Source organism: Haliotis asinina, chromosome 12 (assembly GCF_037392515.1).
Source record: "Haliotis asinina isolate JCU_RB_2024 chromosome 12, JCU_Hal_asi_v2, whole genome shotgun sequence".
Taxonomy (NCBI): Eukaryota; Metazoa; Mollusca; class Gastropoda; order Lepetellida; family Haliotidae; genus Haliotis; species Haliotis asinina.
The window spans coordinates 44,461,338-44,475,248 of NC_090291.1; the positions used below are offsets into that span (position 1 = coordinate 44,461,338).

The 13,911-nt window shown below is 40.5% G+C and overlaps 1 protein-coding gene across 1 annotated transcript in view; it reads left to right on the forward strand.

The window, feature by feature from the left end:
• The first annotated feature begins 489 nt into the window (after positions 1–489).
• LOC137258935 (zinc finger protein 423-like) overlaps positions 490–13,911 on the forward strand; it is a 62,405-nt gene continuing 48,983 nt past the window's right edge. Inside the window, exons 1-3 of the mRNA XM_067796630.1 lie at positions 490–610; positions 12,889–12,984; positions 13,580–13,765. Of these exons, the coding sequence (XP_067652731.1) occupies positions 571–610; positions 12,889–12,984; positions 13,580–13,765 (322 nt within the window). The 5' untranslated portion in view covers positions 490–570. The remainder of the gene's footprint in view (positions 611–12,888; positions 12,985–13,579; positions 13,766–13,911) is intronic.

A 13,911-nucleotide genomic window follows, 5' to 3' on the forward strand; every position in this document is an offset into this window, starting at 1 on the left:
ATCTAGGTTGGAATGTCTATAATTTTCATGAAACGAAATATAGGAAATGTTTTGTTAATGAAGCTGCCAATAGTCTTTTTAGTGGGAAGCTTGATAGACTCTATTCAGAGTAATCTTTTCCTGGTAGCAGACGCTCTTCAACGCATGCGTAGTAAACAACTCGTTATGTTTACATCGAGCCATTGCCATGTGAAAGATGGCAGATTGGGAACCCCACTGGGACCACGAACTAGAAGTAGTTCGCTCATTGGAGGGAGAAGTCGGCGTTTTTCTGCTCCCTGGGGAGTCCGAACTATTCACATGTGTTATCTCCGAGGCCTGCACGTCGCCAGAGCTAAATATACCACGAACCTCATCCCCCAGGCGACTCCATCTCGTGGCAGACTCGGGGTGTACAGGAAAGGTTGGGTCCCGGGGGAGAGCCCCCCTTGGGCGCAGTTAGTTTCAGGGCAATTCAATATTCATTTCATGACGTAGCTTGGGCCCACATGCTGGGTTTTAGCTTTCAACAGCGGAATACAGCGCCGTGCGCTCTCTCAGACAAGCTGCGTTGGGAAACTAGGGTCTGAAATGTCACGCCGAAAACAAGCACGACCTAAATCTTGCAAACGTAAGTAAAGATTATGTATAGATCTATATATGTTTAGTGTGCTGTGATTATTGTCAGTGTATGTGTCAGTAGTGAGTGTTTCTTGTATGGTTGAAATCTCAGCTGTTGGCAGTCTGACACTGCAGGAAATAGCGTCGCTTTGAGTGGAATGACTGTCACATGGGGTCTTACGATTGAGTGAGAGGCGTAGGGTTTAGTTCCTGGAAGTGAACATGTGAGACGAACTAGATTGGAAGTAACACGTTTTGGGATTTTCTTTTCATATGGCGTCTTGTTAGATTTTTACGTCTTGTCTGTAGTAAGATGTCTCATTTAACTTGTACAGAATGACATAATACGGTTTAATAAATGACACTTTTGTCCGCATCGTCGTGCTCAGCGTCCAGTTTGCTCGTATGCTACTATCACTGAAGTCATAGTAATGAATGGAATATTGATTATGCATGTAGTCGTTGATTTGTCAGTTGAAATTGATTGGGATGCTAGATGTCAGGATCAGTCCAAATTTGATCATATGTTTTCTACTCTGATTCCTTACTGGAAGGGAAGCATACAGTATTGAAAGTAGATCTAGTATCTTTCCCATCTTCGAATGTACTTACTTTTTTAGAATATTGTCTGATTACACACTGCTTCAGAGAATTCATCTTTTAGAACTCATGTACAATTACAAGGTAAAACAGATATATCTGAAGGGTATATTTTTTAGTTTTTATCATTTTTGTAATGTAATATTATTTCTAGACAATGCATTTTGATAAGAAGTCAGAATAAGTGTGTCACAGTAGTGAATTAAATAAGGTCAAACACTCTATGTGTCAGTTGTGTCTTTCATTATGGTCCCTCTGTATTACATGGCCTTGTTGATCAATATCTCCACAGCCGACTGTCACCTGTTTCTGCTAGGTGAATGTTGCCAGTTACCAAGGGGTGCCTTCATCAGCTATTGTGCTGGTTGTGATAAAGTGAGGAACAGGGAACCCTGCTGGCAGTATCAGCCGAGTGATAGCCTCTCTCCTCTCTTGGCGCAAACCCCTGGGGTGGGGATATTGAACACAACCTGACCCAGGGGGTAGGGAAGGGTTTTTCCATGGTAATGGGGGAAGTGTTGTCATGGTGATTTAGATGTCCAGCTGTGTGAGATCCTACATTCCTCCTGAGACATAGTCACAGTTAGACTGGTGTTCAGGACTATTAAGTATAGTCTCAATTTACAAGGGCTGTTTTAATGTTGTATTTTCCAATTTAACATTTTTTCTGCAATTGCCAGTGATAGTTACTCCCGAGTGGACTGAACCATGAACTGAAACATATTTGAATTTCTGTTTCTAATTCATTCAGTCATTTGTTAAGTGGTTGTTAGAGGAATTACATAAAAATTACGCAAAATTTATCCAATAACATCATGTTTAAACATGAGCAGATTGTTATTTTCAAATCTCCATTGCTCCCATCCATACATTTCTATATTTCCCTATTATGCTAATTACATGTCACTCATGGTTAGGCACACCAAAAATGTAATAAATATTTATCAAGCCTTAACCAGATATCTTTGTATGTCTTGACATGTGTTCTATAATGATATATCACATATCACATGGTGATAAGAGATGAGTGTATGAAGTCACAATGCACGGTAGCTAATATGACCCATAGACAAGTTACCTATCCATACCATAAGTTGTCTCGTGCAAGTTCATTATCAATATGGCAAAACAATTCAGTGTTAATAATTAAGGGAGCACTTCAGTCCTTGAGGTATTCTATTATTACATTTGAATGTATGGAGGTCCCAAATCTTACATTTTTAACTTTTCTGATGTGTGCAGGATCCTTGTCATTCAAAGGGACTTCTATTACTTGAATACCCATCATAATTATGATATTTGAGGACACCTGACCTTCACTGGTGACTTTTTCTATTTTCTTTCACAAAGTTAATGTATAAACCAAACCTTGTACACAAATGATGTGCAGAAGCACTGATTAATCTGACCACTTACATGTTTTGGTGCTACTGTGTAAGCCTTGGTGGGGAGTCCAGGTTGGAATTGCTCCCCACAGTATATGTTTGTCATAAGAGGAGACAGTGTGGATTGGCTGGTCAGTCACCAGGTGGATGTGATGGTCAGGATTAGAAACTGGGTTGACAACTTATCATTCTACTAAGTGAGTGAAAATGTTCTTTTTGTTTTTTAGTAACATTGTACCAATATCATCTAAGGGTACACCAGAAATGGTACATGGGTTTGTGGGCTCAAACCTGGATCTTAGTGTGATGAGTGAATGCTTGACCTACTAGACTTTTGCACTGCCAGGTTTTTTTAGCCACGATCTTTGCTTACAATATTTATCATATTATTTATGTTTGTCTGACCCAGACTTGACTAACTATTGTGGTAAAAATGGAATAGTATTGAATTGCATGTTAACAATGGACACCTGAATGTTCCATCTTACCCGTTATTTAACTGTATTAGTGTAACCATCTCTTCCTGTGTCAAAATATGCATACACATACCATCTTAACCATTCATGTACCACCATACCCAATCGTGTGCCACCCTAATCATTCATATACAACTCTACCCGAACATGTACATCCCTACCGACTCATGTACCACCCTATCCACCCATGTACCACCTACTCATGTACTACACAACGCATTCATGTACCCCCTAACCAGATCATGTACCACCCAAACCACTCCTGTACTATCCTGCCTGAACATGTACCACCCTATCCACTCATGTACCACCTTACCCACTCAAGTACCACCCTACCCATTTTAATGTACCACCCTACTCACTCAAGTACGGCCCAACCCACTTCTGTACTATCCCACCTGAACATATACCACCCTATATACTCAGGTACCACCTTACCCATTTTTATGTAACACCCTACCCACTCATGTATGGCCCAACTGACTCCTGTACTATCCTACCCGAACATGTACCACTCTAACCATTCATGTGCCACCCTACCCACTCATGTACCACCCTACCAGATTATGTACTACCCTACCTACTCATAGACCACCCTACCCGTTCATGTTCCACCCTGTTCATTTATGTACCACCCTACCCATTGATATACTGTTAGCACTAGCCTCCGTGCCATAATTACTCTCCGATACCCCTATGTTCTTTCAAGACGGATTTGTACCCTCAGAGGCAGCTTTATCCTCTTGCATCTATATCAACAAATGTACTGTTCCAGTATAGTTTTCAATACCCCATAAACTACATGCACCTATATTTTCCCCATTACTACGTATGTGTTTTATCCTTAACACTACTTCACTCCCCACATAACTTAGTTAAACTTTTAACCTGACAATGTCACAGCGTTCCTGATTCATTTTCATTATCAACATGTTAGGGGTACAATTTCCAGCCCCCTGTGATGCATAGTGAATTAATTAGAAGAGCCCAGGACTAGAATATATGTCATATATCACTAATGTATGTATGTATACAGTTCTCACATAGTGCTGGGAGAGACAGGTGCATGCACTGCCAGGCTGCCAGGGGGGTGGGAGGGGGCCAGGTTGCTGGGGTGATGCCGAGCTCCCACTGAGAATTACTCTGATTTCCCCCAGTCCCTCCCACCATCAGCCTGAGGCTGGATCTGCTTGACGATGGGGGGTATCAAGGGGTGGAGATGTCCTCAGTCTCAACAAAACAACCGGATTTTGTTTGTCCTGGGGTGGCAGGCTTTGTCATACCCCATGCTGATGTTAATTTAACATGTTGTCAAGATAACATCCTTGTGCATGTTAATGAGCAGTAGATGGGGTTGGAGGCTATTAGGGAACACTTTTTGCTTTCACACTTTGAGACTGCATTCCTGACAACATCTCATTCAACATTTATTGCTAAGGCCTGTCCTTTTTGTTTTCGATGAATTAGTTTTGTCAAAAAAGTGTTTTTTTGTATTTGCTTTAATTTAATTGAGGCTTTATTTATTACTTTATGAAATTAGCCTCATATGAACCTGGATGTGAGTCAGGTTTGAATAGGTACCCGTTACTGAATCTTGTCCATTTTGATTAAACTAGATTTGTCAGTCTGACCCTGTGACTCGGGCTCAATAAAAAAGAATGTTGTCGTTCTGATTTTACCTCTCCAAAATTTAGGATAGGTAGGTATGGAGGAAGGATTCTTTCACATTTTTTTTAGAAGTGAAGTAAAAACTAAGAACACATTTATCAATGTGTGATTGTTTGTTTAATCAAGTTTCCAGCCATCATGTCAGCTTTCAGAATGACCGATGTATCTGTTGGTGCCAGCATAACAACAAAGGTATCTGAAAGCTTAGTTTATTCATACCACCCATACAACACCCATTCATACAACAAATAGGGACTGCTCCAGAATTCATGGGTCATTTGGGTAATCAGAACCACAACATTGTTTTTGCAGGCCATGGTTACTAAATAGGTCTTCAGCAACCCATACTTGCCACAAAGACAACTATGCTTGTCGTAAGAGGTGACTAGTGGGATCGGGTGGTCAGGCTCGCTGACTTGATTGATACATCTCATCAGTTCCCAATTGTGCAGATAGATGCTCATGCTGTTGATCACTGGATAGTCTGGTCCAGACTGCTGCCATATGGCTGGAATGTTGCTGAGTATGTTATAAATGTGTAAAACTAAACTCACTCACTCATGGGACGTTGTTCTTGATATCAACCATTCATTTGTCTTATCGTTCTCATAAACACAGACCATTGTGATATGAGGGACGTAGTGCTTTCTTTGCTGCAAAGAACAAACTAACAAATCAACAATATTCGTCTTCAGTCATCCTCATCTTTGACATGTTTGGCATCAGATTTAATTTATTTTTATCTGGCAAAAGGTATCATTCCCCTTTACTGTACATATATTGGCTATTCTATAGGAAAGACATGACATAAAATGATTTTGAGCTATGTGCCCTTCACTTGCAAATTTGTTAACTATATTTCATGTATCAATAAATATTTTTTTAGTGCTTTTATCTTTGTCTGTTTACTTTTGGCAGTAATACGGTACTTCTTTTGCTGAATGAATTTGAATAGAGGAGGAAGATTACCACTTCCATTTTCTCTCTCTGGGTTTTGATAGAATCTTTGAAGAATAATTTAGCTCTGTTGTATTCAGTTTTATCTGTTTACGTAGAAGAATTATTTCGCTTTCTGTGCAATTCTGCTATGAATTCAGATTATATTTGTTTGTTTGATTGTTTGTTTGTTTTTTCTGCCACACTTTGCTATTGGCTATGGCCTGGAGCAGCAACTGATTTTGTGGGCATATTCCCACATTAAGTTAAGCCAGTGGTTTGACCACCCGATCCATTAAGCAGCCTTCACTTGCGAAAATAATGTTTGACAACATGTTATTTAATTTTTCAAAATTGTCAAACTCATGCTTTCACATATTAAACACATGTAATCAAACTTTTGTTTCATTTGAGTGTCATGTATCTGTCAGTGCTGTCACATGACTGCAATTGGTTGTGTCTGAACAACACGAGTTTGACAACACTGCAGATCTCAAACGCGAGTTTGACAACACAGAAAGTTTGATGGAAAAGTTGGTGAGAATAGAGACCCATCCTATATCTTGACAACAGTTTGACAACTCTGCAATTGGTGTTGGTGGCAAGTTTGACGTGTGAAGACCACTAGCCTCTCCCCAGCATAGTTAGAAGGATCCGTTTTCACCTGGAACCCCCTTCTGGTGATGAGATTGCCATGAGACACGGAACACTTCCAATATTTACCAAATGGTAAATGTTCTTCTCATACCTGTAACCTGTGCAAATCTGGGTTTGAATTGGTCTTCAGTAACCCATGCTAGTCATATGAGGAGACTGGATCAGGTGGTCAGGCTTACTGACATGGTTGACACATGTCATCACTTTCCATTTGTGTGGATTGATGCTTATGCTGTTGATTACTGGATTATCTGGTCCAGACTTGATTTATTACAGACTATAGCTGGTGTACTGCTGAGTGTGGCATCAAAGGGTGCAAATCTGGGTTTGAATTGGTCTTCAGTAATCCATGCTAGTCATAAGAGAAGACTGGATCAGGAGGTCAGGCTTGCTGACATGGTTGACACATGTCATCACTTTCCATTTGTGTGGATTGATGCTTATGCTGTTGATTACTGGATTATCTGGTCCAGACTTGATTTATTACAGACTATAGCTGGTGTACTGCTGAGTGTGGCATCAAAGGGTGCAAATCTGGGTTTGAATTGGTCTTCAGTAATCCATGCTAGTCATAAGAGAAGACTGGATCAGGAGGTCAGGCTTGCTGACATGGTTGACACATGTCATCACTTTCCATTTGTGTGGATTGATGCTTATGCTGTTGATTACTGGATTATCTGGTCCAGACTTGATTTATTACAGACTATAGCTGGTGTACTGCTGAGTGTGGCATCAAAGGGTGCAAATCTGGGTTTGAATTGGTCTTCAGTAATCCATGCTAGTCATAAGAGAAGACTGGATCAGGAGGTCAGGCTTGCTGACATGGTTGACACATGTCATCATTTTCCATTTGTGTGGATTGATGCTTATGCTGTTGATTACTGGATTATCTGGTCCAGACTTGATTTATTACAGACTATAGCTGGTGTACTGCTGAGTGTGGCATCAAAGGACATCAACAATCATATTTGTATCATTTAATATTATTTTTCTTGTAGACACATAGCTACAAGAGTGTATGTTTGCAGGCAACATGTTCTTGTGGAAACATACTTTTCAGATGGGACCAGCTAGTAGGACCTCATATTGAAATAATCTTATGGATATAAAAAGTAATTCAAGACGCTTGCAGTGTTTTCCTTAGGGATACTGACTTCAAAATCTACTTTCAAAAGTAATGTTCTTCTGAAATGTCGAGACATTTTGAGTTTGGAAGATGCTACTTATCTCAGACAACGTAATAGTTGAGAAAACAACTGTGCCTTTGAGGTATAAAATAACAGTTCTTAGTATATTTGAAACTTAAAACTTTAGATCAGAACTGTTTTTTTAGATTCTGTGAACTCAAGATGCAGTTGAGCTAATGTCATCCTGTGTTTGTTTTGTGTATTTCACTCTAATAAAAATTCCAAACAACACTGTTGCCAGTAGCAGAGAAGCAGGTTGAGGGTTTGGTTTCTTCAGGTTTCCTGACGTTGAATTCAGATCCATATTAGATGTTGTATATTTAACATACTAATCATAGATACCATTTTTCACCAGTGGTTATTTAAAAGAATCAGAGGGCTTTTTGAGAAAATTGCCAGTGTTACTGTCTGTCACCAGAAAGGGTTAAAAGATGTACCTTCTGAATTTTGTCCTCAATTTCAATCAGTGCATGAAAGAAGTTGAGGTCACTGTGTGTAACAGTTATGGCATAGAATGATGGTTATGTTCAGTTCGTCACCATGACAATAATGCGTGAGACTTATGTGTAAAAGACCTGTAATCATTGAATGTTAATTGACAAATAAATTAAATATGAAACCTTTTGCCTCTTGTAAGTATGATTAATAAAATTCCAGTGGTAATGGACAATGAACTTAAGAATCCCATGCTTGCTATTCTTGGCTGAGTTTAAAAACTGGGATCTCCAAGATGGATGTTTTCATTGTCTTCTCATTCACAATATGTGCCTTCAACACAACTATCCTCCAGGACCACATAAAATATTATTACATGTCTCTGGAAATTTGTTAAAAAATCTCTATCTTGATATGGAAAGATCTCGTGAAAGCCGATGGCAGAGAAAATTGTGGAAAGAAGAAAAACATGTCATTGCAGTAGGAAATTGATGGGTTTTCAGCTGTGTTTTCCTGGAGAAGTAACCTGCAAGATGAGAACAATGTATTCTCCAAGGGGGTGGGCTTCTCTGGACTTGTCCCCTGGGGTGGGGGCTCCCATTATTCACTGCTTGGCAAGCCTACAGCTGATTTCCCCTGGGGTAAGGGTGAGTCAACTGTACAGCAGGAGATGGGAGACTTGGGATGGCCTAGTTGCCATGGAGCCTGACCCCCCAGGGGGAAGCTGGAACTTTCTCAGTTAATTGTAGCCCTTACCCCAGGGGAACTGCTGGTTGCCATGGAAATATGCAGTGGAAGTTGGGGGTCTACGCAGTTGTCCTGGTGTGGTTTATGAATTGTACGTTCATCAGTTTCTATCATATTTCCTTTCTGAACACTGTGGTTGATGTTAGCGCAACATTTGCACCAGCTAAGTAGTATCCGTGATGGTGGGTCAAACAGGTCATGTTCCCATAAAACCTTGCGTGTCATGAATGACGTTCTCAAACACTGGGAATAAGTGTTATTTTACATTCAGTTTGACTTACCCAAGCAGAAAGGGTTTTTGTTTTCTTTAAAAAAAAAAGTCTTTTATTCAATAAATTATTGCAGTTATTTGGGTTTACCTGATCAACTGCACTATGTCATGATGGTCAGAGCCTGTGAAATTAGTCCCAGTGCTCTCAGATAAAGCCATATGGTTTACAGTGGAAGCTGTCTAAACTGGCACTCATGTGGACTGAAGAAACAATCCAGTTTACACAACGTGCAGGATTGTAGAGCTGATGATAAATGGTCAAGTCACAAGCGTGACTGAGATTTTATGCTGGTGTTGACTCCTTGCCAGATTGGACAGATGCCGGTTTTGACAGCTTCCACTGTATTTTGATACAAAGTATACCACTTGTGCAATTCCAGCAAAAGTCCAAGTTGTTTAGATGCTTGGCAGGAGTACCACTTTGGGAACTGAGATGGTATGAACTCAAATGCACTTTGCCACTGTGAACTTCATCTCTGCTGTTTTCTGGCTCTTTATGTCATATTTCGGCCATATCTCTTTACATAGATGGCACCATGATAACCTGTGTTGAATTTGCCAGAAATGTCATTTGAAAGATATTGCCATTGACAGACAAATTGATTTAATGAGACTGTTGGTGATTGTTTGGAAAAGTCAACATGCTCTGTTTGAATTTCTTAATTCTTGCATAGTGAGAGTTTGTTGACTGAGATCAGCGACAGTGACAGTGAAATGAGCGAGCCTTGTCTTTTTCTGTTTTTATTGAGATCAGTTTATACTGGCAGAGACTGTTTATAGAGATCGCCAGACACCATTGTTTGCAGTTTGTTTGTTTGTTTGTTACCATTTATTGAGATTAGTTTACATGGTTGTTTATTGAGATCAACGGGCATTGTTCATTGAGATCAACATGCATTGTGGTTCACTGTTTATTGGGATCAACATACACTGGTAGTTACTGTTTCCTGAGATCAGTAAACACTTTTGGTTACTGTTTATTGAGCAAATCTGCGCAAACAGAGTCTGGCCATCTGATTGGCCATTCCCACTGTATTTCTTATTTCCATCCAGTTGGATGGCCTGTGTGTGCGGATCTGCTCAAGCCACTTGAATGTTAAGGTCACTTATGGCTGACAGGTGAGTAGGACTGCTGGCGAGTTTGGTGAAAATTCTTGCTTTTGTGTCAAGAAAATGACATGGAGATGTTGCAGTAAGTTTTCTGACCCGCGGAATGCCACAACCGATCAAATCCAGCACAATGCTGGTGCTGTCAACGTGGCTGGAATTAGTAAACGAATTTGAAAGGTGAGTTTTCGCCGTATTGGGTGATCCATGATTTTGGCGTGAAATTGCGGAGGTAGCTGTTTTCGATTGTTTGAAGCGTATAACTTTTGAAATAATGAGCCGATTGTGACCATTTATAGCTCATTTTGCCAGGGAAATCATGTGGCTTTCGATCCGTTGGCCTCGATGGGGCCTTAAAAATATTTCACATGGTGACATGTAACTTTGCATGAGGAGGGGAGGGTTTCTTCGTTACATCCCTTTCCTATTTTTTATAGTACTAGAGTAGGGTCTATACACCTATATGTCTTTCGAACGCGTTTCTAAGCGATACAAGTCTCTGTTGCTATAACTCTACCACTGCATATTACTTGGATGGTTTCTGTAACATGTATAGTTGATAAGTAGTGGGTTTGATCTTGCCTACAACCACTATAGATGCTTACATTGAGGTCTCAGTTACACATCTACCCATGCCCTGAAAGGGTGTGTGGACAAAACCCCCCGTGGACCAAACCCCCTTGGACAAAAACCCCTAATACAAAAGCTCACCAGGACGAACTATGACTTTTTTGTTACAAAATGGCAAATGGCTCTTTCACTGAGCTCTCTTGTGATTTTATGAATGATTAAGTGGGATTAGAATGGGATTAGTGGGATTAGACAGTCAACAGGGCTATAGAATATGTTAATGGATATTATTACATACCATGCGAAATGGTGGACCCCGAGTGACAGTGAGCATATTGACTGTGTATTTGTTTGACCTCTGGAATGGTGATTTAGAGGTTATTCATGCTCCTTGACTTAAGTGATTGTGGTCATTTTTTCATTTTTTTAACTCAACCGACTGATCACCAATTTAGCCGAAGCATTTAGCCGAAGCACTATCAGGTGGACAGTTGAATGTCTTGCATCTGTGATATTGTTGAGCAAAGCAAACAAGCAAAGATGAAAAAACATTTGAAACAATGATATTTCCATTCCTTTGTTAACCAACTATGTCTTTCAGTAGACCTGTGAAGGTCCGGCGTAGAAAAGGCCTTCAACAACCCATGTGTGCTGTAAGAGGCGACTAATTGGATTGGGTGGTCAGGCCTTGGTTGACACATGTTATCGGTTCCCAATTGCACAGATTGATGCTCATGCTGTTGTTCACTTGATTGCCTGGTCCAGGCTCAGTTGTTTACAGACTGCGCCTTGTAGCTGGAATATTGCTGAGTGCGGAGTAAAACTGAACTCACTCACAACATTCATTAGAAATTTGCAATTACAGCTGAAGAAGTGAAGTATACTCCAGCTAATTCCAAGGGGTAGAAGAAAAGCTGTGATCATGATGATATAGGTGGTTGTTCATGTTTTTTTCAAGATAATCAAATATAGGATAATGCCATCAAGGCTTCCTCCTGATGCTGTAAAACATCCGATCACAGAAAAATGAAATCAGAAGGTGTCAAACCCTTGGAGGAATGTTCAGTGAGTTCAGTACAACAGGCATGTGCACTGGTGCATAGTCTCTGTGGGACCACACACTTTCAGTGGATGACCTTTTTGGAAGGTACTGTCCACCAGTAGGTATCCCAGAAAACTGAGGCCAACATTAGCTGTTTTGACTGAACTTTAGCTGCTGCTGACACAGACACGCACGCACATACACCTTGGTCTATTGAAATTCAGGTGAAAATGAAGTGTGCAGTCCCCTTTCCTCAGTAGTGTGCACTCCCCTTTCTCAAAAAACTGTATGTGCCACTGGAACCAGAGTCACCCATATGGTTACAAATCAACAAAATCAACTTTGCCTGCCAGTAGTTTGAGAGATGATGAGTGAGTGAATATGGTTTTAGCAATATTCCAGTAATATTACGGCTGGGGACACCAGAAATGGGCTTCACACATTGTACCCATGTGGGGAACTGAACCTAGATCTTTGGCGTGACGAGCGAAGGCTTTAACCTGCTGAGAGATGAAGAACCACTGACAGTCTATAATCATATGGTGTATTACCCCAATAGTGTCCTTGGTGGAGTAGATGCTGGGATATCCAGATTGTTGAAGCATTTGCTGTTCCCAGTGAGGAACCAGGGCCTCCTTTCACAAAGCACTAAGGTGGTAGTAAGTCACTAAGGCAACCTTAGTGCATTGTTAAAGAATGGGAGTTCAGATTAACCTTAGTAAAGGTTACTTCAAGAAAGGAGCCCCTGTTTTAGTTCCCTTCTTGATGGAAAAATGTGATTTCTGATGTGACATTCTATGCTATTGTTAAAATGCTGCTATAGCTAAGCCTAACTCACTGTTTTGGTGATAGGTCTTCTTGGTGTTTGATCATCTTTGACACTGTCTCTTCATCCTGGAACTCCACTGCCCACTTCTGGACATTAGCATAAAGAATGATAATTCTCTGAAGCTGCCATCCAGCCGGCACTGATGACTTTTGTACCTTGCCCTTTCTGTCCCAGATACATAGTGACAGAGTGTTAGCTAATTTGGATGTTTTGTTTGGTTTACATACATCCTGTAAACACAGAGTGTGTATGAAAATTCCTTTGTTGCAAGACGTATAACTTTGTATAACAATCATAGATTTATGTAGATTTGCACGTAAACTGGATTTATGCTTATGTTTATACACGCGTTCAATAATAATGTCTGTTTCATTCCAGTCCCTCTGACAGGAGAAGATGGCCTTGATCTAGGAGAAGACAACTCCATCCAAGATGAAGACAACCCTGATGTGACAACAGTGGGCACTGATTCTGGTTAGTGCTGTATTGTGTGTGAATCGGAGAATTCTGACAATTGTTATTTTATCTGTTATTTTTTCTGTGGGAATCTGAGTTAGAATAGGACCACAGATACATGTATTATGTTTTTCCAAAAGATAATCAAATGGATTGGGTTGTCAGGCAGAACTGAATTGATTACATGTCATTGCATGAATCAAAGACTTGATTGTCCAGAAGTGATGATCTATGGGACTTTATCAGGTTCAGCTAAAATATTGCAAAATACCTTGTTAAACAATAAACAAACAAGACCTGCTTTTCTTATGAGATGCCACAGGTTATGAACATAGGTGCATGTAACCTTTACAAGTCTAGATATGTGTTTCTCATTAGTGATAGGGTGGTGAGGTAGCCTACTGGTAAAGGTGTCCATCTGTCACGCCAAAGACCCATGTTAGATTCCCCACATGGGTCGCCTTCACATTGTACATGCTTCTCCATAAAAATCATTATCTCCCCCCTTGCCATAGCTTATGACCGTTCCCTTACTTGATGAAGTTGTAAGAAAAACCACCTGGTGCAATGCACAGAACAATAATGCGAGGTTACATGCCTCTTGTTCTTCTAGAGTCGTTGTCACAGACCCCAGTTCCTGTAGTGGAGGCTGATGGGACAGAAGAGGACGATGGAGAGATACTGTCAGACGAAGATCCAGCAGAAGTCAGAGGTCAGCCATTCTGTTGTGAATCGTGCAATGCCATCTTTCACAGCCTGGACCAGTTCATGGACCATCGGAACTTTGACTGCAATGGAGGTAGGACACTGTTAGACTTAGCGTGTATTTCCAGGGTACATCTTTGTTGATGTTCTTCTTATAGATGGTGTGACACCTCTTGTGACAGCAGCAGGCATCGTCCCTCAAACTTATCTTGGACTGATTGTAACCTTGGCTTACAAATA